At 39.3% G+C, this 27,582-nt stretch overlaps 1 protein-coding gene across 2 annotated transcripts in view; it reads right to left on the reverse strand.

Annotated features, from left to right (window-relative positions):
- nectin3b (nectin cell adhesion molecule 3b) overlaps nt 1-27,582 on the reverse strand; it is a 170,292-nt gene that overhangs the window by 16,613 nt on the left and 126,097 nt on the right. For both annotated transcript variants that reach the window (XM_073043164.1, XM_073043165.1), the window contains 2 exons: nt 18,340-18,457; nt 9,515-9,666 (listed from right to left, as the gene is read on the reverse strand). In XM_073043164.1, coding sequence (XP_072899265.1) covers nt 9,515-9,666; nt 18,340-18,457 — 270 coding nt within the window. The remainder of the gene's footprint in view (nt 1-9,514; nt 9,667-18,339; nt 18,458-27,582) is intronic.

A 27,582-nucleotide genomic window follows, 5' to 3' on the forward strand; every position in this document is an offset into this window, starting at 1 on the left:
CCTCTATCAAGTCATCTCTTATGCTCCTAAGAAAAAGAAGGCTCTCAAGATGGCGCTCATGGGGTGAGGCATTAGGCTTCACTCCAATTCTTTTACTTTTTTTTTACCTGCAATCACCCCCTAACTGACCTATTCATACCTACACTAAAGGGGTTCATATTTATGAAATACTTTCCGACTTTTTGAATTACTTTCCAACTCATCAAAATAGCGGGAAATCACAAGAATAGACAATAGACAGTAGGTGCAGGAGTAGGCTATTCAGCCCTTCTAGCCAGCACCGCCATTCACTGTGATCGTGGCTGATCATACACAATCAGTACCCCGTTCCTGCCCTCTCCCCATATCCCCTGACTCCGCTATCTATAAGAGCTCTATCTAACTCTCTCTTGAATGCATCCAGAGACTTGGCCTCCACTGCCTTCTGGGGCAGAGCATTCCACATATCCACCACTCTCTGGGTGAAAAAGTTTTTCCACATCTGTTCTAAATGGCCTATCCCTTATTCTTAAACTGTGGCCTCTAGTTCTGGACTCACCCATCAGCGGGTACATGCTTCCTGCCTCCAGTGTGTCCAATCCCTTAATAATCTTATATGTTTCAATCAGATCCCCTCTCATCCTTCTAAATTCCAGTGTATGAGAAGCTAAAGAAGCAAAACTGACTAAAGAACCGTTAACTTTGGACGCAATTGGGAAACTTATGGATGAGAGACTGGAGAACAAACTCGCCTCAAAAGTTTTCTTCAATGGATGAAACTTTAAAGACAGTCGACATAAGGCTTCAATCACTTACATCAGATATTCAACAACAAGAAGCAAGAATTTCAGCTCTTGAAGATGCCGTTCGCCAGAGAGATAGTAAAATTGAAACTTTGGAACAAAAGCTGTCTTTGACTTCTCAACTGTTGGAACGTTATAAATCCAAAATTATTGATCTTGAAAATCGATCTCGAAGACAAAACCAGTGGATAATCGGGCTCCCGGAAAATGTTGAGAAGGGTGATCCGGTCGTATTTTTCTCTAAATACTTAATGGATGTTTTCAGCTCAGATGTTCTGGATACCCCTCCAATAATCGACCGCGCACACCGTATTTCTCGCTTAAAATCAGCCCCAGAGGGAGACTACGGCCAGTGATTCTCCAGCTTCACTATCCTCATATTAAAGATTGCCTGATTTGAGCTGCCTGACAGAAGGGTATGATCAGCTTTCAAGATTTTAAGTTTCGTATTCTGGAAGACTACAGTCCTGAAGTTCTGAGGGAAAGAATAGCTTTTAAACCGGTTATGTTGGAATTCTATTGGAAAGGTTACAAACAAGCGCTGTTATCCCCAGCGCAGCTGAGAGTCATGCTTCCCGATGATTCTCGTCGGCTGTTTAATTCTCCAGCTGAAGTCCAAAGATTTCTTGAAGAACAGCACCTTTCTACTACAAGTATTGTATTTTTATTATCCATTTTTAATGGCTCTTTACTGTCTCGGCTTTTTTCTTTAAGCTAATATTTAGCTTACAGATTCGGACCTTTCATAATTTAAACATCCCTAAGTGATGGCTGATAGTGTATTTTTTAAAGGTCTGTTTTTGGTTTATTTCGAGTTTTTTTTTACTATTATTCTTTTAGTTTTGAAAGCTACTAATTAAATGTTTTTAAGTTTGTATACATTTTTGCTTTATATCTTTTATGCTGAAGTATTCAGTTTTTTTAAACTTTCTCTTTCCAAGGTGTTGTTTCTTCTTCCCGTAAGATCTTAGTTCTTGGACACATCACATCCATTCGGGTGTGTCTGACCAAGACTGATAGTCTTCTTTTGAAATATTAGTATAACGCTATCCTGTTTTAGGTTTTAACGTTTTAGTATTTTTTCTCTTTTTTAAAATCTTTTTTTCCCAATAATATTAATTTTATAGTTTAATCTCTGTTATACTAACACTACTTTTTTTAAAAAATATGGGTGCTTTGTGTCTGTTTTTCCACTTTTTTTCCTGAGTTGCCGTCTTGAGAGATGGGGATAAAATTAGTGTTAGTTTGCCTGCTTGCCGCTCTCTGGCTTTTCCTTGGGTTTCCGTGGGTGGGGGCAGGGGGGGTTCTCTTTTGCTTTTCGCTTAGTTTTTCCTTTATGGGCTGACTTGAAACTACCAAAATGGCTGAAGTGTCATAATTTCCGGTTCCTCTTTGAACTTGCTCTCCTCTTCCGGATTCATGAGTTTATCTTCTGCTTAGCCTCGTACGTCTACTATGATAAATATTAGCAATATGGATAAGATTATTAACTTTGTTTCTTAGAATACAAATGGTTTAAATCATCCGATTAAACAAAAAAAATTATTTAAAGTATTCCAAAGAATGAATGCTAATATTATCTTTGCACAGGAGACTCATGTGAGGAAGGAGGATAGTCAACGTTTTTTTAGGTTTTGGAAGGAGCAATAGTATCATTCGAATTCCCAAGCTAAAATAAGAGGTGTTTCTATTTTTCTAGACTCCTCAACCTCTTTTATACATTATGAAACAATTTCAGACCCATAAGGTAGATTTTTGCTCATTGCTGGTTTACTTTTTAACCTAAAAGTTGTTTTAGTTAATGTTTATGCTCCAAATATTGACTGTCCTGAATTTTTAAAGTGTTTATTTACATCCTTCCCTAATTTAAATGAGTATAAGTTGATAATGGGTGGGGATTTTAACAGTTGTTTAAATCCCTTGATGGATAGATCTAAGTTCACCCAGTTTCTTCCAAATAAATCGGCCTTTCTCATTAAATCCTTTATGGTTCATTCTGGAATCTCTGAAATTTGGTGATTTCTACACCCCAAGGATAAAGAATTCTCATATTTCTCTCATGTTTATCATAATTATTCAAGAATTGACTATTTCTTTATTGATCATCATTTACTTACAGGCGTTATTGATTGTAACTATGACTCTATTACTATCTCTGATCATGCACCTTTGAAACTATCTATTAAGACAACGGATTCATCCTCAACTGTTAAATCATGGTGGTTCAACTCTACTTCAGGACTCAGACTTTCTAAACTTTATTAAACAACAAACTGATTTGTTTTTTTCAACAAACTTTACAGAAGAGATTTCTAGTGGATTATTATGGGACACTTTTAAAGCATTTATCTGTGGACAAATTATTTTATACTCTGCTGGAGTCAGAAAACAAATTAACACTGAAATACTTACGTTGGTTGATAAAATTAAAGAAATTGATAAGGTTTACTCTGTTACCCCTAGTAAAGAACTTTATAAAAAGAAAGTTGAACTTCAAATGGAGCACAGTTTGTTACTATCCTCTTCGATTGAAAATCAGTTAATTAAATCTAGGACTCAGTTTTATATACATGGGGCCAAATCTGGTAAATTATTGGCTAACCAATTGAAAACTGCTTCGGTTAAACGGCAGATTATTAAGACTTGTAAACGAGATGGCACTTTGACGATTGATCATAAGGAGATAAATAAAGCTTTCAAGATTTTTATAATTCTCTATATCAATCAGAATTTTCTGCTGATTCTTCTATAATGGATGAATTTTTAAGGAAATTGAATATCCCAAAATTAACTGAGGATTGTGTATCATTAGATGCACCTATTACTGAAACCGAAATAAAAGAGGCTATTTTTTCAATGAATTCAGGTAAAGCCCCTAGTCTGGATGGTTATACTGCAGACTTTTTAAAATCTTTTTCTTCTGAACTCTCTCCTTGGTTATGTAAATTTTTTAAGGATGCACTAACTGTAGGTAAACTATCACAATCTTTTTATGATGCCTCCATTTCTTTAATTCTTAAAGAAGATAAAGACCCTACTGAATGTGCATCATATCAGCCTATATCTTTACTGAATATGGATTCTAAGATCTTTACCAAAATTTTGGCCACTAGACTGGAAAATATATTACCTCAAATTATTTGAGGATCAGACTGGATTTATTAAAAATCGTTATTCTTCTTTTAACATTATAAAATTAATTAATATAGTTTACACTCCATCTAAAATCCCAGAAAGAGTCATTTCCTTAGATGCTGAAAAAGCGTTTGATAGAGTTGAATGGCCATATCTATTTAATACGTTGCAGAATTTTAATTTTAGCCCGACATTTATATAATGGATTAAAATAATACATTATAAGCCTTTGGCTTCGGTTCTTACCAACAATCAAAGATCTCCCTTTTTTTCAGCTGTTTCGTGGCACGAGGCAAGGCTGTCCTTTAAGTCCTCTATTATTTGATATTGCTTTGGAACCCTTAGCCATTGCTATTCGTGACTCACCTAATATTTTTGGTATTACCCGCAGGAAGGGGACATATAAGCTATCACTATATGCTGATGATTTGTTATTATACATCTCTGACCCCGAGAGATCTATTCCTGTTATTTTATCCTTGCTTGCTCAGTTTAGTAGCTTTTCTGGCTATAAACTAAATTTTAATAAGAGTGAATTATTTCCATTAAACACGCAAGTTCCAATTTATAAACATTTACCATTTAAAGTTGTTACGGAAAACTTTTCTTATTTGGGTATTAAAATCACTAAGAAACGTAAGGATTTATTTAAAGTTAACTTTTTACCTTTAATTGACTAAATCAAGCAACTTGTTACTAGATGGTCCCCACTATCTTTGTCATTGGTTGGTTAAATTAATGCTATTAAGATGATAGTTCTACCTAAATTTTTATATCTATTTCAAACACTACCAATCTTTATTCCTAAATTTTTTTTGATACTATTGATTCTAAAATATCCTCATATGTATGGCAGAATAAAAATCCTAGATTAAGTAAAAAATATTTACAGAAGCCTAAGAAGGAAGGTGGTTTGGCTTTGCCAAACCTAAGATTCTAATATCCGATATTTAATATTTTGGACACAGGAATCGATCACATTACAAAGCCCACAATGGGTAAATTTGGAATGCAAATCTGTAGAAGACTTTTCATTGTTCTCTATTTTAGGATCTTCGCTTCCCTTTGTTTTATCTAAATTGAATAAACAAATAACTAACCCTATAGTTAAATATACATTATGAATTTGGTTTCAATTTCATAAAATCTTTGGCTTGAATAAGTTCATCTTATCAAGCCCTATTATATCTAACTTTTTTTCAGCACTCTTTTATGGACCGAGCCTTTGTGTTCTGGAAAACGAGAGGTATAACATGTTTTCATGATTTATTCTTAGATAACAGCTTTATGTCCTTCGAACAGTTGTCCAATAAATATAATTTGCCTAAAATCCATGTTTTTTAGATACTTACAAATTAGAAATTTCTTGAATAATATGTTACAGTCCTTTCCGAATTTATACCCAATTGATATTACGGAAAAAATTCTAGCTTTGAACCCTTGTCAGACGGGTTTAGTAGCTGTTGTTTACAATATGATCATGAAAATACAACCAGGGATGTCAGATAAAATTAAGAAGGAATGGGAAAAAGAACTTCAAAATTTTACAGTTAGTTAACTCCTCTTCTATTTGTGCCGAACATGCCCTAATACAATTCAAGGTTCATACGTCCAAGGACAAACTTGCTCAATTTGATTCCCATGTTAATCCAATCTGTGACAGATGTCACTCTGAAGTTGCCTCATTAACTCACATGTTTTGGTTTTGCCCTTGTTTGCAAAATTATTGGAAAGGTATTTTTGGCATTATTTCAAGAGTTTTGAATATCAAATTGCAACCTCATCCTATCACTGCAATTTTTGGCCTACCAATGGTGGATAATAGTCATTTATCCCCCTCAGTCCGGCAGATGATTGCATTTGTTACAATAATAGCTAGAAGATCTAACCTATTGAACTGGAAAGAAATTAATCCTCCAACTACATTTCAATGGTTTTCCCAAACTATTTCTTGTTTGAATTTAGAAAAAATTAGAAGTGTCATTTTCGACCCCTCGGTCAAATTCGAAGAAATCTGGAGACCATTTATCCAACATTTTCATATGAGTTAAACTGACCTTCCTAAACCCCTTTCTCATCATCTTTAAGTATTTGGATAGAGGTGTGGAGTTATTGACACTACTGTGTATACTTGATATGATGCAATAGCCCATGTCGGTTAGGTTAGTTTTATTTGTTTTTATTAAACTTATCCTTTTTTTGCAACCTACTGTGAGTTTGGGAGACTATCATATATGAATTATTAATTGTTTATACTTGTATTCTAGCCTATTAATTACGTACTCTCAAGCTCTTTGTAATCGATGTTTTCTTTTCTTATGTTTAAAATTAATAAAAAGATTTAAAAAGAAAGAAAAATTAAAAACAAGACATGCCAATAAAAAGAAAGAAAAGAAAAAAGGCCTAGCTCATCCAAATGCTTGTATACTCATAAAACATGCTTTCTAATCCAGGTAGCATCCTGGTAAATCTTGTCTGCACCCTTTCTTAAACACTTACAATATAACCATATAACAATTAGAGCACGAAAACAGGCCATCTTGGCCCTTCTAGTCAGTGCCATACACTTACTCTCACCTAGTCCCACCAACCTGCACTCAGCCCATAACCCTCCATTCCTTTCCTGTCCATATACCTATCCAATTTTACTTTAAATGACAATATCGAACCTGCCTCTACCACTTCTACTGGAAGATTGTTCCACACTGCTACCACTCTGAGTAAAGAAATTCCCCCTCATGTTACCCCTAAACTTTTGCCCCCTAACTCTCAACTCATGTCCTGTTTGAATCTTCCCTACTCTAGATGGAAAAAGCCTATCCACGTCAACTCCATCGATCCCCCTCATAATTTTAAATACCTCTATCAAGTCCCCCCTCAACCTTCTATGCTCCAAAGAATAAAGACCTAATTTGTTCAACCTTTCTCTGTAACTTAGGTGCTGATACCCAAAATGAGGTGTCAAGAATGAGCATAGTACTGCAAGTGTACTCTAACCAGGGTTTTATAGAGCTGTAACATTACCTCACAGCTCTTGAACTAAATCCCCCAACTAATGTCCGCCAACACACCATGTATCTTATTAACCACCCTATCAACATTCAACATGCACAGAGACTTTGAAGAAAGTATGGACATGGACCCTTTGATAACGCTGTTCCTCCATAATATTAAGAATCCTGCCATTTACCCTGTATTGTACCTTCAAATTCAACCTTCCAAAGTGAATTATTTAACACTTTTTTGGGTTGTACTCTATCTGCCACTTCTCTGCCCAGCTATGCATCCTAAGAATCACAAAAAAGCAGAAGTCACAGAACAGACCCTGTGGAACACCACTGGTCACCAACTGGTCACTCCATCTAAACACCCACTGCCTTTTTTGGACAAGCCAATTCTAAATCCAGAGCCACATTTCACTGGATCCCACGTGTCCTGATTTTCTGAACCTTATCAAACATCTTACTAAAATCCATACATACTATATCCACTGCTCTACCTTCATCAATGTGCTTTGTTACGTCCTCAAAGTAGGTAATCAGGCATAACCTGCCACACACAAAGCCATGCTGACTATCCCTAATCAAACAATGTATCTCCAAATGTTCATAAAGCCTTTCTCTAAGAATCTTTCCCAATAATTTGCCCATGACTGAAGTAAGATTCAATGCTCTCAATTCTCAGGGTTATTCCTACTCCCTTTCTTGAACAAAGAAATAACATTTGCCTCCCTCCAATCATCTGCCACCCTTTCCTTGCTTCCTGTAGTAACCTGGTGTATATTCTGTCAGGCTCCATAGACTTAACTATCCTAATGTTTATCAGAACTTCTAGCACATCCCCTTTCTTAGTGTTGAAATATTCTAGCATATCAGCCCGTTCTCACAAAGGTCAACGTCTCTCTAACTGGTGAGTGCTGAAGCAAAGTATTCATCAAGGACCTCCGCTACTTCCTCTGACTCCAGGCATGTGGCTCCTTTTCTATACCTGATTAGTCCTACCTTCATTCTTGTCATCCTCCTATTCTTCATACATGTGTAGAATGCCTTGGGGCTTTCCTTAATTCTACTCACCACGATCCTTCTAGCCCCAAGTTCATTCTTCAACTCCTTCCTGGCTACTTTGCAACTGTTTAGAGCCCATGCTTCCTAAACCTCAAGTTTCTTTCTTCCTCTTGAGTTTAACCCAGATAAATGTGAGGTGTTGCACTTTGGTAGGAAAAATGCAAGGAGACACTGTACACTGTAAAGCGCAAGATCCAAAGCAGTGTTGCTCATCAGAGAGTTCTTGGGATCCACGTTCATAGCCCCTTGAGACTACACAAGTCGATAAGATGGTTAAGAAGGCTTATGGAATGCTTGCTTTTATTAGTCGAGGCACGGAGTTCAAAAGTCAAAAGGTTATACTGCAACTTTATAAAACTCTGGTTAAGCACATCTTGAGTAGTGCATACAGTTCTGGTCGCCCCACTATAGGAAGGATGTTGAGGTTTGGAGAGGGTTCATAGGAGGTTTACCAGGATCTCCCCTGGTTTACAGGGCACGTGCTATCATGAGAGGCTGGACAAGCAGGGTGATTTCTCTGGAACGGTGGAAGCTGAGGGGAGATCTGATAGAGGCTTATAAGATTATGAGAGGCATAGATACAGTAGACAGGAAGTATCTGTTTCCCAAGGTTGAGAACCAGAGGGCATGCATTGAAGATGAGAAGGGGTATGTTCAAAGGGGATGTGAGGGGCAAGTTTTTGTGTTCAGAGACTAGTGGATGCCTGGAATGCGCTGCCTGGTATGGTGTTAGAGACTTTTAGGAGATGTTTTGATAGGCACATGGATGTAAAGAAGATGGATGGATTTGAACATTATGAAGGATTAGCGTTGGGTGTCTTTGTTTTTTTTTAAGCTAGTTCGGCACAACATTGTGGGCCAAAGTGCCCATTCCCGTGCTATACTCTTCTATGTTCTAGCAGGTTTTTCCAATAAAGACTGTTGGATGCAGTCACTATATTATTAGCAAAATAACTGCATTCTAAAATAGCAGCTAAAGTACTTCATCTAGATTCAGAGGCATGACATTGAAACTTGTAATGGCAAATGGGGAATTTAAAGTAAATAAATTAATTTGGAATGGTCTTGAAACCACCAACTTGTCATAAAAACCCAGATGGTTCCAGAGTCTTATAGAGATAGGAATCTGTCATTTCTTTCCAGGTGTGTCCAACAGGTAACTTTAAATCCACCAGTATGGTTGAATCACAGTTTACACAATTTAGGGGCAATTAAGGATGGATAATAAGTACTGGCTTTAACAGTGAATTTCACTTCCCATGAACCAAAAAAAAAGAAATGTAATTAATATAAAACAAAAGACCAAATTTAGTTAAATTTTAGGCTAAGTAATTTACCTGCCATAGTTCAGAAAGTAGAGCCTGCCCTTTTAATCACTCCAGTCTTTACATATTGATTGATTCTGTGAAATGGTGACTGCACTTTCATATACTGTACATATCAAGTTGAACTTTTAAAAATAAATGTTTGTTGTCATGTACAGCTAACAAGTGGGTCAAGATGCAAACATGTATATATATAAATAAAACATACCTTTTATCTGGACAACTTTTTGATTTTTTCTATGTCCATGAATGTTCACAACCTCACAAATATAAATACCAGAATCGTTGTAGTTAAGTGGTCTATTGAAAGTTAGAGTATCATTTTCAATTTGCAAATCCTCCGGTAGCTGTTCTTCCAATCTAGACAATTCAAAGAACATTAACTGGAATTGCAATAATCTTTATAAACATTAAAATTACAGATCTTGCATCAACATGCTTCAGAAAAGAGCAATATTGTATTGATTACCATTACCCTACAAAAGGATGTAAAAATACATTAAACACCAGCTTTGATCCCCCTCCATTACACAGTATGTTTTAATGTCCCTCCAGTTTCCCCAGATTAAACCTGAATTATCTGCTTTTGAACACAGAACACTGCAGCAGAATACAGTCCATAATTTTTTGATGATCTTTCAACCTACTCTAAATCAATCTGACCTTTTCCTTTGACAAAGTCCTCCATTTTCCTATCATCCTTGTGCCCATCTAAAAGTTTCTTAAAATCCTCTATTGTATCTGCCTCTACCACCACCCCTGGCAGTGTGTTCCATGCACTCACCACGCTCTGTGTAAAATAAAACTTGCCTCTGACATCCTCTCTCCATACTTTCCTCCAATGACCTGACAAATGTTCCCTATGTATTAGCCATTGCCACCTTTCTTTAATTCTTTCTTATCTCCCATCATGTCCCAAGCTCATCTTCTCTATATAATGACCTTGGGGCATGATGTTACTTGATTCTGTTCCCAGCAAATTGGTGAATCTTGGCAAGTCAAACAGCATCCATGGAGGGGAATAAATTGTTAACATTACAAGCCAAGACACTGAGTTCCTCCAGTGTTTTATGTGTGTGTTCATCAGCAACTGCAAAAACTACAAACAAGAGAACATCTCCAGAAGCTGGAAATCTGAGCAACACACAGAAAATGCTGGAACTCAGCAGGTCAGGCAGTATCTATGGAAAAGTGTAAATAGTCGATGTTTCAGGCTGTGACCTTTAATCAGGACGGGAAAAAAGTCAGAACAAGAAGTCAGGGAGAGAAGAGGTAGTAGTACAAGATGGCAAGTGATAATTGAAACCAGGAGAGGAAGAGGGGTAAAGTAATGAGTTGGGAAGTTGATTGGTGAAATAAATAAAAGGCTAGAGAAGGGGGAATCTTAAAGGAGAGAGTCATAACAGGCTTCATTAGAACAATTGTGGATGAGTGTATCCCCACAAAATCATTCAGGGTTTACCCCAATCAAAAGCTTTGTATGGACAATGAAATCCAGGCTTTGCTGAGAGCCAGATCAGTAGCATTTAAGTCTGGAGATCAAGAACGTTACAAGAGATGTACGTATGATTTCTGAAAAGCTATCTCACAGGTGAAGTGGAGATTCCGGACTAGACTGGAATCTATGAAAGATGCTCAACAGCTGTGGCAGGGTCTGAATGCCATAACCTCCTACAAAGTTAAATCTTAAACAGAGGGGACAGCAGGGCTTCACTTCCAGATGAACTCAATGCCTTCTATGCTTGCTTTGACCATCAGAACAGAGAAGAACCATTGTACACCTCCAAGTCTCCCAACTATCCTTTGGTCCCAGTATCTGAAGATGATTGTGGTCTGCCTTCAAGAGAGTAAATCCAAGGAAAGCATCTGGTCTAATGGAACACCTGGCCGAGTACTGAAGACCTGTGTGGAACAGTTATTAAGAAGAGTATGGTAACCTATCTCAATGACTATTGCTCAGTGGCACCATAATGATGATGAATTTTGACAGGCTGGCGTTGAAGCACATCAGCTGGTGTCTGAGCGGCAACTTGGATCTGCTCCAATTCGCCCACCAAAACAACAGGTCTACAGTAGATGCCATCTTACTGGCTATTCACGCAACCCTGGAACATTTTGGACAGCAAAGGTGCATCCACCAGGAGGCTCTTTATAGATTACAGCTCAACATTTAATACCATCATCTCCACAGTAAACTCTAAGACCTGGGCCTCAATACCCTCTTATAACATATAACCATATAACAATTACAGCATGGAAACAGGCCATCTCAGCCCTTCTAGTCCGTGCTGAACGCTTACTCTCACCAGTCCCACTGACCTGCACTCAGCCCATAACCCTCCGTTCCTTTCCTGTCCATATACCTATCCAATTTTTTTTAAATGATAATATCGAACCTGCCTCTACCACTTCTACTGGAAGCTCGTTCCACACAGTTACCACTCTCTGAGTAAAGAAATTTCCCCTCATGTTACCCCTAAACTTTTGCCCCCTAACTCTCAACTCATGTCTTGTGCAATTGAATCTTGGAATTCCTCACTTGTCAGTTCGGATTGGCAAAAGCATCTCCTGCACAATCGCCATCATCACAGGAGATTACAGAGAGCAGATGCGGCAAAGACAGAGGAATTGAGAAAAGAGAATGGCATTTTTTACAAGTGACAGGGTGGGAAGAGGTATGAGAGTCACTGTGCTTGTATATCAGTAGATAAACTGTCTTCCGAGGAAGGTATCGGAAATAGACCAAGTAAATTTGAGGGCAGGGTGGAAGTTGGAGGCAAAGTTGATGAATTCGACAAGCTCAGCATGGGAACAGGAAGCAGCAACAATGCAGTCGTTGATGTAGTGTAGGAAAAGTCGGGAAGTGATACTAGTGTAGGCTTGGAACATAGACTGTTTCACATATTTGACTAAAAGGGAGGCCTAGCTGGGACCCATGCGATTGTCCATGGGTACACTTTTGGTTTGAAGGGAGTGGGAGGAGCCAAAGGAGAAATTATTAGGAGTGTGGGCCAAAGGAGAAATTAAGTGAGGGCTGAAGGAAAACCCATGATCCCCTGTCTTACAAATGACTGCCCTATCTTTAACCTTTCCTTTCCAAAGTCCTTGTACATACTGCTATCTTCCAGATCCATATACTAGTCACAGAATCAGGAAGATATTGCATTCAGTCCAGAATCTGCACCATCCATTTGACAATAACCCTATGTTAATCACATTCTTTTTCAATCTTCTTATCATTCTCATCAGCTCTCTCCAGATTCTATCACTCACCCAGACACTTGGGGCAATTTATAGTGGTCAACTGACGCAGCAATCTGTACGTCTTTAAAATATGGGCTGGGAAGTGGGAAGAGGAGGAAAAATGTTCGGAACATTTCGAAGAAATTCCTGTGGTCACAGGAAACACCAGCAAACTCCATCCAGACTTCAAAGAATGAACCATGGTCTTTAGCACTGTGAAGAAGTGGTGGAATTATTAGCTATGCAACTATACCACTTTCTCTCCTGTAATTCCCTGCATGATTGCTTACAACAGGTGTTGCCATAATATTGTTAAGAATCCTTATCAGAGCTGCAATTTACAAGTGACTGTGACCTTAGTGAACTACCCCTCCTAATCCAATACAATAGATCCACCTTCCACAAAAATATTTCCTATCTTTCGTGTGGATAGTCAGAGGCTTTTCCTAGGGCTGAAAAGGCTAGCACAAGAGGGCACAGTTTTAAGGTGCATGGAAGTAGGTACAGAGGAGATGTCAGGGGGTAAGATTTTTTTTAAACGCAGAGAGTGGTGAGTGCATGGAATGGGCTGCTGGCAACAGTGGTGGAGGCGGATACGATAGGGTCTTTTAAAATCTCCTGGATAGGTACATGAAGCTTAGAAAAATATGGGTAACCCTAGGTAATTTCTAAGATAAGGACATGTTCGGCACAGCTTTGTGGGTCGAAGGGCTTGTATTGTACTGTAGGTTTTCTATGTTTCAACTGGACAGGACAAGCCTTGGTTGGTTTAATTCTTCTATGTATTTCTGTATTTCCCATAACATAAAAGGGAATTCAGCTTATCAAGTACTAGCATGGATCTTCCAATGTGGGCTCCCACCCAGACTAATGTGGGCAATGATGCTGTATGACATCACCCTGTCAACGATTGAGGGCATGGAGAGGAAGATTAACCAGTATCTGAGAAGGTGGTTAGGAGTACCGCAGTGCTTCTCTTCAACAGGGCTACACAGCAAGTCAGCCAGGCTCCAGTTGCCCCTCTCCTTGGTTGAGGAGGAATTTAAGGCAGGGAAAGCACGCCTCATCATGACCCTCAAAGACACCAAGGACGATAAGGTCAGTGAAGCAGGAGTCGAGATACAGACAGGGAGCAAATGGAAGGCGGCAGAGGCGGTAGAAGAAGCAGAGTGGCGATTTCGCCACAAAGACGTTGTCGGAATAGTGTGTAAGGGCAGACAAGGCCTGGGATTTGAGTCAACAACCAGGTGGAGGGAGGCCAACCCTAAGGACAGATGGCACATGGTTCAGCAGGAGATAAGTAAGAAAGAAGAGGTGGCTAGATATGTACGAGCAGTGGAGATGGGGAGTCAAGGGACCTCGACAAAGTGGGAAGCAGAACAGAGAGTATCGACATGGGGTGACATACGGAAATATACACTTTTCCAACTCCAGTTCTTACTGTTGCTGTGTATGATGTATTACCAACTCCAACAAACCTGTGGAACTGGGGAGTAACAGAAGACCCAATGTGCCATCTGTGCCAGGAACCAGCCAACCTAGAGCATATTCTTTCTTCATGCCAGGTTGCCCTTTCCCAGGGACGGTACAGATGGAGACACGACCAGGTTTTGAGAGCACTCGCCCACACTTTGAAGACAGTGAGGGAAAAGGACCACAAAAAGGACAGCCAACCAAACTTCATCAACTTCATCAGGACCGGGGAACATGCTGCAGCAACAAACAAGCGTAGAGACGGTATCCTGAGCATGGCAAAGGACTGGGAGATGAAGGTCGATCTTGGAAAGAAGCTGGTGTTTCCACCAATGGTAAAGACCACACTTCGACCAGACATTCTATTATTGTCAGAGTGCAAAGAAGCTCGTGGTGATAGAGCTAACAGTATCATGGGAGACCCGATGCCAAGAGGTCCACAAGAGGAAGCTTGCAAGCTATGAAGACCTGGTGGCGGACTGCAGATGGCAAGGCTGGCAGATGTGGAACTTCCCTGTCAAAGTGGGGGCAAGAGGATTTCCCGCCAAGTCATGCTGGAAGATAACGGCAGCTTTAGGGATACAAGTGAGAACCAGGAAGAGAGCCATGGCCCAAGCAGCAGAGAGAGCGTCCAATTGGCTTTGGCTGTGCAGGGACAATAGGAGCTGGATGTCTGACTGTCGGGGGTTAAAGACTGATCACCTTCTGCTGTCCCACTATCCCGAGGACATTCCAGGTTAGGGGCTGAAACGTCTGGAGACTGATGGACCCGGCTGATGACTCGACACAGCTGTTTAAGGTAAAGTTCACAGAGCAATCTTTTCCCTGCAGACTTTCCCTGAAAACTATTCTCCCCACATTGTCATCAAACCCTCTGGACTGTAACACCCTACTATACCAGGGGCAATTTCCTTCAACCTGATTTGTCATACTACTCGTCTGATATTCAATACTAGGTAAGTGGAAATTCCCCCATCTAGGTAATAGGAAGAACATTGACAATTCTAGTTTCCTATATGACAGATGTGCCCCAAACTACAAAACAACTCATCACTGAGACTACCTAGTTGCACTGCTTTACACTAACTGAATCTACCCGAGCACGTCTGCTGCTGGATCCTGTATCCTGTTTCTTTGTTATCCCAAAGGTCTCCCATTTAGCCTCTCATCTTCTTCTTTACACAAACCTGAACTCAATAAAATTCTGTCGTTCACATGCTAATTTGCACAAAAACTAATCCACCCATTATTTCTGTGTCTGGTAATTTAAGACCATAAAACAGTCCTGCACAGGAACAGGCCTTTCGGTCCATTATGACTGTGCTGATCATGATGCTGATGTATAAAACCTTCTGCTGCACAAATGCACATTTTAGATTTTTTTTCTTAAATTTATGCAAACCTTTACCAGAATATATTTTGAAATTCTTGAACTACTCTAATGAGCCTGGATTTTAATTGCTCTATCACTGGGGTCAGGTCATCAGCTGTCGGGTCCAAAGCACAAATGTTCCATCCCTTAGCCTCTGTCTTATTACCTCTATCACTAATGAAGCCATCAAAAAGCAAGGACTGACCACGTGGAATGATAGTTGCTTGTTTTCCCATCAACAAATAAAGTTCTGCTGAAAGCAGAATCTTGCACTGGAACATTAACTTTTATTGCATAAATACAATATTTAAAATTTTTCACAGGTGGAGAAATATCCTCACCTCCTCCTGTAATTTCCTGCACTAAATGTGCACAATCTGGGGTGGCTCAACGCATACATGTAAAATAACTGAAAAAAGCTGATATAAACATATTGGTTTTTGGAGCTTTAACAATGTGGTAATGTAACATCCTCTTCTAATGTGGCAAAGTAAAAGGGAAATGTTCTTGTGAATATGCCAAATCTTTCAGATTTGTGAAAGCACACAATTAAATAAATAGTGGAGTTAACTTCAAGCCCCTCCGAGACTTGCTATGTATGATATTTTCATGTACCTAAAATGTATATATGTTAAGTGCACTTACTTTATTACACTTTGAAAAAGATTAACAATAATATCACAGTTGAGTAGTATCAAAAGCATCAACTGAAAACATGCAGTTTATCAAGGGGAGTTGCTGGATAGGTATAACAACAGCATTTTTATTGCATGAGGAAGTTTAGACCCTTTGAGGTTTATAGAGGATATCGGATAAGACCCAAGTAGGATCAAGGAAGATCCTATACGAGGTATTAAGGAAAATGGGTAATCTGCATAGAGGCTGAGGAAATGAATGGGATACTAAATAAATACCTAATTTGTATTCACGATGGAGAAGGCTATCCTCTATTTCAAAACAGTAGAATAAATAAGACTGGAAATACAGGCCAGTGAATCTCTACATCAATGGGAGAAGATGGACAGGATTTATGTTTGCTTGGAAAGGCAGAGAAAGGTTAGGAGTCAGTTATCTAAGGAGGAATAATGTCTCACACATCTAATTTGAGATTTTCTGGGTCCATAGTTGGCTTGGACAGAGTCCAGACGGCATTCACAAGAATTTTCCCAGGAATGAAAGGATTAACATATGATGAATGTTTGATGTTTCTGGGTTTAGAAGAATGATGGCAGGATTTCACTGGAAGATATCAATTATTGAAAGGCCTAGAAAGAGTGGATGTGGAGATAACGTTTTCTATAGTAGGGGAGTCTAGGACCAAAGGGCACAGCTTCAGAATAGAAGGACGTCCCTTTGGAACACAAATGAGGAGGAATTTCTTTAGCCAGAGGGTGGTAAATCTGTGAAATTCATTGCCAAAGACAGCTGTCGAGGCCAGGTCATTAGGTATATCGAAGCAGAGATTGATAGGTTCTTGATTAATCAGGTGGTCAAAGATTAAAGGAAGAAGGCCGGGGAATGAGGTTGAAAGGGATAATAAATCAGGCAGATGGAATGGCAAAGCAGACTTTATGTGCAAAATGGCCTAATTCTGCTCCTATGCCTTATGGTCTTGGAGATGGGAGACAGTGGGTAGTAGTGGATGAGAAAATTTCAGACAGGAAGTCTGTACCAAGTGCTATACTGCAGTGATCTGTACCTAGGGCCAGGTACAGCATCATCTGGTTTGAAATTTTTTATGGCAAATTTGAATAATTTTATATTTCAAGAATTTCATATAAAAATTCCAAACTAAATTTTTATAGATAGACGATGAGAAAGAAGAAAACCAATTATATTTTGTCATATACTTCAGAATGATAGGAAAGAAACATACTTCCAATATCCTCTCTATCCATACTTAATGAAGTAAGAAAGATTCATAAATTCAGCACAGTGGCATAAACTCACAGGGCCTACATGCCTCAAATCTCCAGCAACCAGGTTCAATTCTGGACTCTGATGCTCTGTATGGAGTGAGTTTGTATGCTCTCCCTGTGATTCTGTGGATTTGCCCTAGTACTTCAGTTTCCTTCTAGTTTGCTAACACATGCTGGTTGGTAGGTTAACAGGCTATTGTAACTTATCTACAGTGTAGATGAACGTTAGAATTAGGATGGCAGAGCAAATTAATTGGTATCGTACCCAGTGGAACTACTCCAAGAGCTAGTATTGATGAAGCAAATAGTCAATTGTGCCAGGCTATGGTAAAACAAGGGTTAATGGGTTATGAGGATGAACTTCCTGAGATTTCAATTGCAAGGAACAGGAAAAGTACCTGGAAGAATTGGCTATCATCCCACTTCAGCAACGAATTGTCATTATAATAATATTTTAAACCAGAGAAGTTACATGTGAACTGATTCTTTAACTGGAAGATTCAGAGGCTGTATTAATTTATGATTTCAGTAGAATCCAAAGTACTCATTCCCAAATTTATGTAATTTAAAAAAAAAATTATTAATACAGAAGTATCTAATGTTGTCACAACAAAAGCATCTTGCCTGGCAGTTTTCTTGTATCATCAGTAACTGTACTTCATTAGCTTTAAAGTTCTGCACACATCATCTTTGATTGTTGCTACATATTTATTCAGATCTGGACTTTTTTTATTATCAGTAAACTTCACATCCTAACTATAGAAATGTGTTTTTGTTTTTAATTCATAAATCCAATTTGTTGCTGTTATGAAGCTACAAGCTATCAGACTGTTAACATGGTGACAGAAAGAAAGCTCTTTCATCACAGTGAGGAGAACATTAAAAATGCTCAGGCATGAATTCTAACTCACTCATCAAGGTCACTCATAAGTTACAGGCATCTGTTAAACATAAATCTCTAGTTACTGCTCAGTTACATTTGTACCCAATGTTTCATAGTATCATTTGAAAATTAGTCACATATACCTGCTCCATATGTATGCAGAAGGTGATGGGTTTGCATCAGCTTTACATTTAAGTTGCACATTTTTCCTTCCAACAAACCAGTTTCCATCGTACCCCATCATAGTTACTTCAGGTGCATCTGGAACAAATCATAGTATGTTGACTGTTGTAATTAACACGCCCTGCATTATTTACTCAACAGTTAAAATTATGGGCCTTATCTGGATGCATAATTACAATTTCACTCAAATTATAGGAGGAGTTGGCATTTCAGTGTTCCAGAGAACATTGCCATTAAATGTACAGGCAGTCCCAGTTTACACCAATAGTTCCATTCCTGAGAACTGTTCACTAACCAATTGCCTTGCAAGCCAAAAGCACTTGTTTTTTCAATATAATCACTCTATATACATTTATTATAAAATGCTTATTTTATCAAATATTCACTTCAATTTGTTTCCACCAATTACTTTAAATCAATTTCTGCAGATTTTTAAAATTTCTGTAAAAAACAGCCATTTACTCTATCTGGACCCCAAATAATTCTACACACCTTAAATAAATCTCTTGTCAGTCTACTCTATTGTAAAGAAAACTCTAGCTTATATCACCTTTCCTGCTAATATTTTCCAAACCTGACAAAGTCCTCAATAATCTCTGAATCTTTACATCTATCTTGAAAGATAATGCCCAGTATTGTATTCAGTACTCAACAGTGATCTTCGTGTTATTACTTATACTTTTGATTTAACCTTCTCACACCACTCACATTCTAAGCCTCAATAAATAAAGAACATTGTCCCACAATACTAAAGGATCCTTAAAGATAGATAGATAGATAGATAGATACTTTATTCATCCCCATGGGGAAATTCAACATTTTTTTTTCCAATGTCCCATACACTTATTGTAGCAAAACTAATTACATACAATACTTAACTCAGTAAAAATATGATATGCATCTAAATCACTCTCTCAAAAAGCATTAATAATAGCTTTTAAAAAGTTCTTAAGTAGTTTACTTAAATACATTGAGTCCTAACCCCGGCACTTTAACATATCTTACTCCTGGCGGTTGAATTGTAAAGCCGAATGGCATTGGGGAGTATTGATCTCTTCATCCTGTCTGAGGAGCATTGCATCGATAGCAACCTGTCGCTGAAACTGCTTCTCTGTCTCTGGATGGTGCTATGTAGAGGATGTTCAGGGTTTTCCATAATTGACCGTAGCCTACTCAGCGCCCTTCACTCTGCTACCGATGTTATACTCTCCAGTACTTTGCCCACGACAGAGCCCGCCTTCCTTACCAGCTTATTAAGACGTGAGGCGTCCCTCTTCTTAATGCTGCCTCCCCAACACGCCACCACAAAGACACCACAAAACACATATTCCAAGGTCCTTCCGCCACTCCACACCAGCTGATATCCTCTCATTGCTGTGCAATTCCTTTGCTTTGTTACACCTCCCTCAAACCAATACCTCAACTTCTCAATTTAATTCTGGTTGCTATTTTGCTGTCCAAACTACAAGATCAATACCATTCTGCTATCTAAAGTTTTATTCCTCACTGTCAAACCATAATGTCATATCCGCAAATTCCTTCACTGTTATCATTAATACATATTCCAAAAGCAAGAATCCAAATTCTGGAGGATAGTGTATGCTGTCTCATTATTTTATTTATTGTCTTAGTTACATGAGGATGCTGCCAAAACCTTGAGTTATAAGGAGAGACTAGATAAGCTAAGACTGATGGATGACCTTACAGAGATGTTTGTTAAATTATGGAAGGCATAAGTTAAAGATGTGATAAGGCAGTTTTAAACAGACCATTAGAGGCAAGTTTTTCCACACAGAGGGCAAAAGGTAATATGGAACAAGCTGCCAAAAGATGGATATAATTATAATATTTCAAGTTCATTGACTACAAGAATTTACAGTCATGTGGTGCAGATGCAGGCAAATTGAAATGGCACCTTGGCTGGCAGGGAAGGGCCCGTTTCAATGGTGTATAACTCTATGACCATATTTACGAAGGGCTCTAAGAACAAGCCATTTACATCTGTAGTGTGACAAGTCACTAAAGCGAATTCTGAGAGGATTTATTTACATCTGGGAAGGCAAGGACAGATTACGGATAGTCATGGAAAATCATGACTCACAAATTTGATTTAGTATTTTTCAAGAAGTGACCGACAAAGGCGGGTAGTAGATGTCACATGGACTTCAGCAAGACCTTTGACAAAACCCACAAGACATGCTGATCCGGAAAGCGAGAACACATAGAATCTAGTGTGAACTTGGAAACTGGCTACAAAATTGACTTTGAGCTGGAAGCAAAGAACAATAGTGCATGGTTGCTTTTCATATTGGTCTTGGTCTGTGACCAAGAGTATGCTACAGGGATTGGTGTCCTGTTGTTTGTCACATATATATGCTTTATATCAGAATATAGGCGGTGTAATTAGCAACTTCGCAGATGATAACTTTGACGTGGACAATGAAGAAGATTGGTTAAGCTTATAACATAATATTTTTTCCAATAGGAAAGTGGGTAAAGGAATGGCAGATGGAATTTAGCTCAAACATTAGGACAGGTACATGGACAAAAAAGATATGGGGCAACTGCAGTTAAATGGGTTTAAAGTAAATTTTACTATCAAAGTACATAAATGTCACCATGTACAACCCTGAGATTCATTTTCTTGTGGGCATACTCTATAAATCTATAGAATAATAACAATATTAGAATGAATGGAAGACTGTCCAACTAGGTCAATCAACTAGACAACAACAGAACTTGCAAATGCAAAAATAAATAAATAAATAACAAAGAAATTAAAAATATTTATATTTGCACAAGATTATGAGGGGCACTGATCGTGTGAATAGCCATAGGCTTTTCCCTAGGGCCTAAACGGCTAACACAAGGGGACATAGTTTTAAGATGCTTAGAAATAGGTACTGAGGGGATGTCAGAGCTAAGTTTTTCACACTGAGAGTGATGGGTGTGTGGAATGCACTGCCAGCAGCGGTGGTGGAAGTGGATAAAATAGGGTCTTTTGAGAGCCTCTTAGATAGGTACCTGGAAATTAGAAAAAGAGGGTTATGTGCTGGGAAAATTCTAGGCAGTCTCTAGAGTAGGCTACATAATTGGGACAACATTGTGGGCCGAAGGGCCTGTAATATGCTGTAGATTTCTATGTTCTATAAATAACAAATATAATAGTACAATAACATAAATACAGTTTTCATGTAGATGTGTTCAATAGTTGGGAAGATTTACCCATGATGGACTGGGCAGTATCCACCACTTTTGTAGAATTTTCTACAAAATTTGGAAGTTACAAGAGGTCCAGCTCCAGGTAACCCTAATGCTCAACAGGTGTGCCAGTGCTTGAATACCAACACCTCTTATAAAGTTGAGACAGCAGGACTTGTTGCAATATTGGCATTTATTTCAAGGGGAATAGAATATAAAAGCAAGGAGATTGCTATCTCGGCTGTCCCGGCAACCCAGGGCATATTCAAAACCCGGATTCCAGCACCATCAATGCGGGTTCACCTTCAAAGGTGAACCATGGACACCTTCAATGCAATTGCGCAGCCTCCAACTGCAACTCCAGCCTTGAACTCCAGGCCGGGTCTTCATGTGCTGCAATTGTGACTCCCATCTCCCCTTCCCCCACCACCACTCTGCAATCCCCTCCCTCTCAGATCCCACCGTCAACTCCTGGACCCTCAGAGGCTCCATCTTCCTCTCACCCCAACCCTCCCCTCTCCATCGATACCACCAGCCTCCCCCCTCTAATCCCTGCTCTCATCCATGCCGGGTCTTTACCATCCCCTCAGACTTTCAACTCTGAGGCAGAGCACTCTGTCCTCAGAAAGAGCCTCACCTTTGTCCCCTTTCGCCCACACCTCAGCGAGTTCCGCGTATGCCATGACACTGAACTCTTCTTCTGCCGGCTGTGTCTTCGAGTCTACTTCTTTGGCAAGGACTCTCCCACCCCCACCAATGAACCCTTCTCCCGTCTTCAACCCTCCTCCTCCTCATGGACACCCCGCTCTGGTCTTCTGCCTGCTCTGGATCTCTTTATTGCTAACTGCCGATGGGACATCAACGGTCTCGACTTCACCACTCCAATTCCAACCTCACTCCTTCTGAACGCATTGACTTCATTAACTTTGCCTCCAACTTTCACCCTGCCCTCAAATTTACCTGGTCCATTTCCAACACCTCCCTCTCCTTTCTTGATCTTTCTGTCTCCATCTCGGGAACCAGCTTATCTACTGATATCTACTATAAGCCTACAAACTCTCACAGCTACCTGGACTATTCCTCTTCACACCCTGTCTCTTGCAAAAATGCCATCCCCTTCTTGCAATTCCTCCATCTGCATCTGCTCTCAGGATGAGGCTTTTCATTCCAGGACGAAGGAGATGTCTTCCTTTTTTAAAGAAAGGAGCTTCCCTTCCTCCACCATCAACTCTGCTCTCAAACGCATCTCTCCCATTTCACACACATCTGCTCTCACCCCATCTGCCCGCCACCCCACTCGGGATAGGGTTCCCCTTGTCCTCATGTACCACTCCACCAGCCTCTGGGTTCAACGTATAATTCTCCATAACTTCCGCCACCTCCCACCGATCTCCCTCCTGGCACTTAATCCTTGTAAGCAGAACAAGTGCTACACCTGCCCTTACCCTTCCTCCCTCACCACCATTCAGGGCCTCAGACAGTCCTTCCAGATGAGGCGATACTTCACCTGTGAGTCGACTGGTGTGATATACTGTGTCCGGTGCTCCCGGTGTGGCCTTTTAAATATTGGTGAGACCTGACGCAGACTGGGAGACCATTTCGCTGAACACCTACGCTCTGCCCACCACAGAAAACAGGATCTCTCACTGGCCACACATTTTAATTCCACGTCCCATTCCCGTTCTGATATGTCTATCCATGGCCTCCTTTACTGTCAAGTTGAAGCCACACTCAGGTTGGAGGTACAACATCTTATATTCCGTCTGGGTAGCCTCCAACTTGAGGGCATTAACTTCCATTAATGCCCCTACTCCCCTTCTTACCCCATCCCTGATTTATTTATTTCCCCCCTCCTGTTTTTCACTCTCTGCCCATCAATCTTTGCCTGTTTTCCATCTCCCTCTGGTGCTCCCCTCTCCCTTTCTTTCTCCCTAGGCCTCCCATCCCATGATCCTTTCCCTTCTCCAGCTCTGTATCCCTTTGCCAATCACCTTTCCAGCTTTTAGCTTCACCCCACCCCCTCCTGTCTTCTCCTATCATTTCGGATTTTCTCCTCCCCCTCCCCTTCATGTTTGAGACCCTTCATCAGAACTGAGAAAGGGAGACACGTTTTACATTGTGCAATGGATGAGAACTTGATGGACAGGAAATAGGGATCTCTGATGGGCTGAGTTGATAAGTGGCCAATGATGCCACCTTGCTTAAGAAAATAAAAAGGTATAAAATGCAGAAGTGCTGGAAATAGCTATGCTAGTGGAGAGAGAAAAATGATCAATATTAGAGATGGATGACTTGCAGTAAAACTGCTTTGCTCTGATTCAGAGGAGGTGGTTCACCTGAAACTGTCCATTACTAAAGAACCTCCAACCCTTTTCTCACTGTTACCATCAGGCAGGTGATACTGAAGCCTGAAGCCACACACTCAGCGATTAAGGAACAGCTTCTTCCCCTTTGTCATCCAAATCCTAAATAGACCCTTGGACTCTACCCCACTTTTTTAATATACATTATTTCTGTTCCTTGCATGATTTCTAATCTATTCAATATGTATACTGTAATTGATTTACTTCTTTATTTTTTCTTCTATATCATGTATTGCATCTTTCTGCTACTGCTAAGTTAACAAATTTCACAACACATGCCGGTGATAACAAACTTGATTCTGATTCTGAACTGTTAAATTTGTTATCTACTTCAGAATGCTGCCCATAGACCCAAGAGGCAGAGGAGGTGTTATTTCTCATATTAAGAGTGTAGAAGACCACAAAAAAAAGCTCAGATTGGGAACAGAAAACAATTAATTGAGGTCTTCCACAAAACAGTTACCCAATGTGTCCAGTGTAGGAGAGTACATATTTTGAGGACCAAATTTACAGCATCATGCTGGGGTAGAAGTATAAGTGAATTGCTACTTTAGCTAGAAGGAATGTTTGGGTCTCTAGATAATGGGAAGTGAACAGGTGAAAGGACAACCATTGCAATCCCTGCATGAGAAATGCATTTCAATATTTTAAATGGGTGCCATTTCATTTAAGATGACAACAAACAGTGCATCAATTAGCATACCATTGTTTCATAAGGCATTCCTGTAAATTGCAAGGCAGCAAATAGAAAAAGGAGAATTAAACATGGTTACTCTATCACAGTTAGTCCAAATTTAATAGCAGATAAAAAATGGTGCAATCTATTAAGAGGTACTTAGAAGGATATTTAGATAACAATAGCAGGATTACGCAGATTCAACATGGTTCTATGAAAGTAAATTAATGTTTGATAGATCTGTTAGAAGTTATTTTGAGATTTTAACTAGAAAAATTAGTAAGGGCCAAACAATGGATTCAGTATAGTTGGACCTTCAGTAAGGCCCTTCAATAAGATTCACATAAAAAGTCACACAACATACAGGTTTGAAGATAATTAGGAGTGGACTGCTTATTGGAAAACTAAAATTGTGAAGGCTGTGACTTAACATACCACAAGGAACACAGCCATCTGTTAACAACCAATATGAATGATTTGGATGAGATGATGAGGTGTAATATATCTAAATTTAAAAACAAGTGGAAGAGAGTTGGGGGAGGATGCAGAAGCACCCAAGATATGGACAAAAACAAGACAGGTAGAATATAATGAAGAAAATGTGAATTTGGCCTGAAATGCCAGAAGGGTATATCACCTCTTTTCAATCTCTCACCATTACAAAATACATTTCATTTTGTACCAAGAAAGCATATATTTATAATTCGAAAAGAGCCCAGCAACTTCCTAAACACAAGACATTTTGCAGATGCTGGAAGTTTGTAATTGCTGCATTTAGAGTACTGTGTGCAGTTCTGATCTTATTTAAGGAAGGATATACTGGCTTTGGAGGTGGTACAGGGGAGATTCACCAGGTTGATTCCAGAGATGAGAAGGTTAGACTATGAGGAAAAATTGAGTTGCCTGGGACTGTACTCACTGGAATTCAGAATAATGAGAAGAGATCTTATAGAAACATATAAAATTATGAAAGGGATAGGTAAGATAGAGACAGGAAAGTTGTTTCCACTGGTAGGTGAGACTAGAACTAAGGGACATAGCCACAAGATTCAGGGGAGTAAATTTAAGACAGATGAGGAAGAACTGCTTTTCCCAAAGAGTGGTGAATCTGCCCAATGAAGCAGTGGAAGCGACCTTAGTAAATATATTTAAGACAAGGTTGGATAGATTTTTGAATAGTAGAGGATTAACGATTATGCAAAAAAGCCAGGTAGGTGGGGACAAGTCCATGGTCAGATCAGACATGATCTTATTGCTGGTGGAGCAGGCTCAACAGGCCAGATGGCTTACTCCTACTCTTATTTCTTATGTTCTTATTGTAATGCCCTGGTTCACATCTTTACTGTTATGCTGTAGGTATTTCATTTAGTAGCTCTGTTCTGCTTTCAGCCTGTTTGGGTTATTGTTCAAGATAAGGGGTGATGTGGAATGTATGCCATCCAATTAGTGGGAGGTTTTCTTGGTGAGGGAAAATAAGGTTGGTCTTGGGCTTTTGTTTGGTGGGAGATGGAGAGAGAAGACGCTGGGGAGAACTGGTTGTAGCATACAATCCAGTGGGAGACCCTTTTGTTCTAGATGGATTGAGAGTGACATTCTGAAGGTGGTGACCAAGAGCCCAGCATGTAGGTGACAGAGAAGTTAAAGATGAGCTCCAACTTGTGCACATTTGCCTGTTTAATTAAAATGGGCCCATTTCTTTTTGTTATTCTTTACTAACCATTTAGTTGAGATCTATGAATATAATTCCATTAATTGTATGCAGTGTACTGTCTGTTATTTCGTGGCGCTGATTTATAAGAGGGTGGCAAATTACACAGCATCCATACAAAACGGGACTTGGGGTGGGATGACCCATCTCAATCTCACGAATTTGGTGGGACTTGAAAGTGTCTTCCATAGACTTACGCAGCCAAGGAAACCAGGGTGTTTCATTATGAATTATAAAATCTCATAATCATGCCTTTTAGAACCCATAAGGTTTATATTGAGAATATGTTGGTTACCTATACAATCACAAATCTGAAATACAGACACATTGAATATATTACATAAGATATGCTCTTTACAAAGATATAGGCATTTGTTGAAACAAATTCTCAGATGACAAAACAGAATAGGCAAGAAAATGGAAGATTAAGGAAATGCATCATATTAATAGAATGAAGCCAACTTTCAAATTAATGCTGACAATAGTTTACTAACTGACCAGCTTGCAAGCAACATATACAAAGCTGGAGGAACTCAGTAGTCAATGGAGAGAAATAGTTAGCATTTATCGGGACAAAAATCAGGTAAAAAAAAAATGTGAATTAGGTTGTGTTTCCAATTCATGTCTATTTCCTCCATCTATTGGTTCCTACTAAGAACTGGTATTATATAGTTTTGATCACCTTATTATTGGAAAAAGACATCATCAAGGTGGAGAAGGTGCAGAAGAAATTTACAAGGATGCTGCCTAGATTAGTGGGCCTCAATTATAAGGAGAGGCTGGCCGCAGTGGACCTTTACGCTCTCTGGATCATAGATCATAGGATCTGAAGGGTGACCTCTGGGAATCTAATAAAATAATGTGGGGTATGGATAAAGCGGATGGTCACAGCCTTCTCCTGAGGTCAGGGAATCCAAAACTAGAAAATAAAAAACATAAAATGGAGAGGATAGATTTAAAAGAGACCTGAGGCAACGTCTTTACACAGAATATTGTAGGTTCCAGGAATGAACTGCTAGAGGAAGGTACAATTACAAACTCTAAGTGGCATTTGGATAATTAGATGGAGAAGAGATGATTGGGAAGGTTATGAGCTGAATGCAAGCATCTGCAAACTGCAAGTAAAATGCCGCGATCGGAATGAACCATTAGCGTCTAAAAGCTCTTTTAGTGCTGTATTATTTATGATAAATGTGCACATTTATTTCTACTACCAAAGCATGACCATGCATTTTCCAACACTATTTCATTTACC

Source organism: Hemitrygon akajei, chromosome 4, assembly GCF_048418815.1.
Source record: "Hemitrygon akajei chromosome 4, sHemAka1.3, whole genome shotgun sequence".
In the NCBI taxonomy this organism is placed as follows: Eukaryota; Metazoa; Chordata; class Chondrichthyes; order Myliobatiformes; family Dasyatidae; genus Hemitrygon; species Hemitrygon akajei.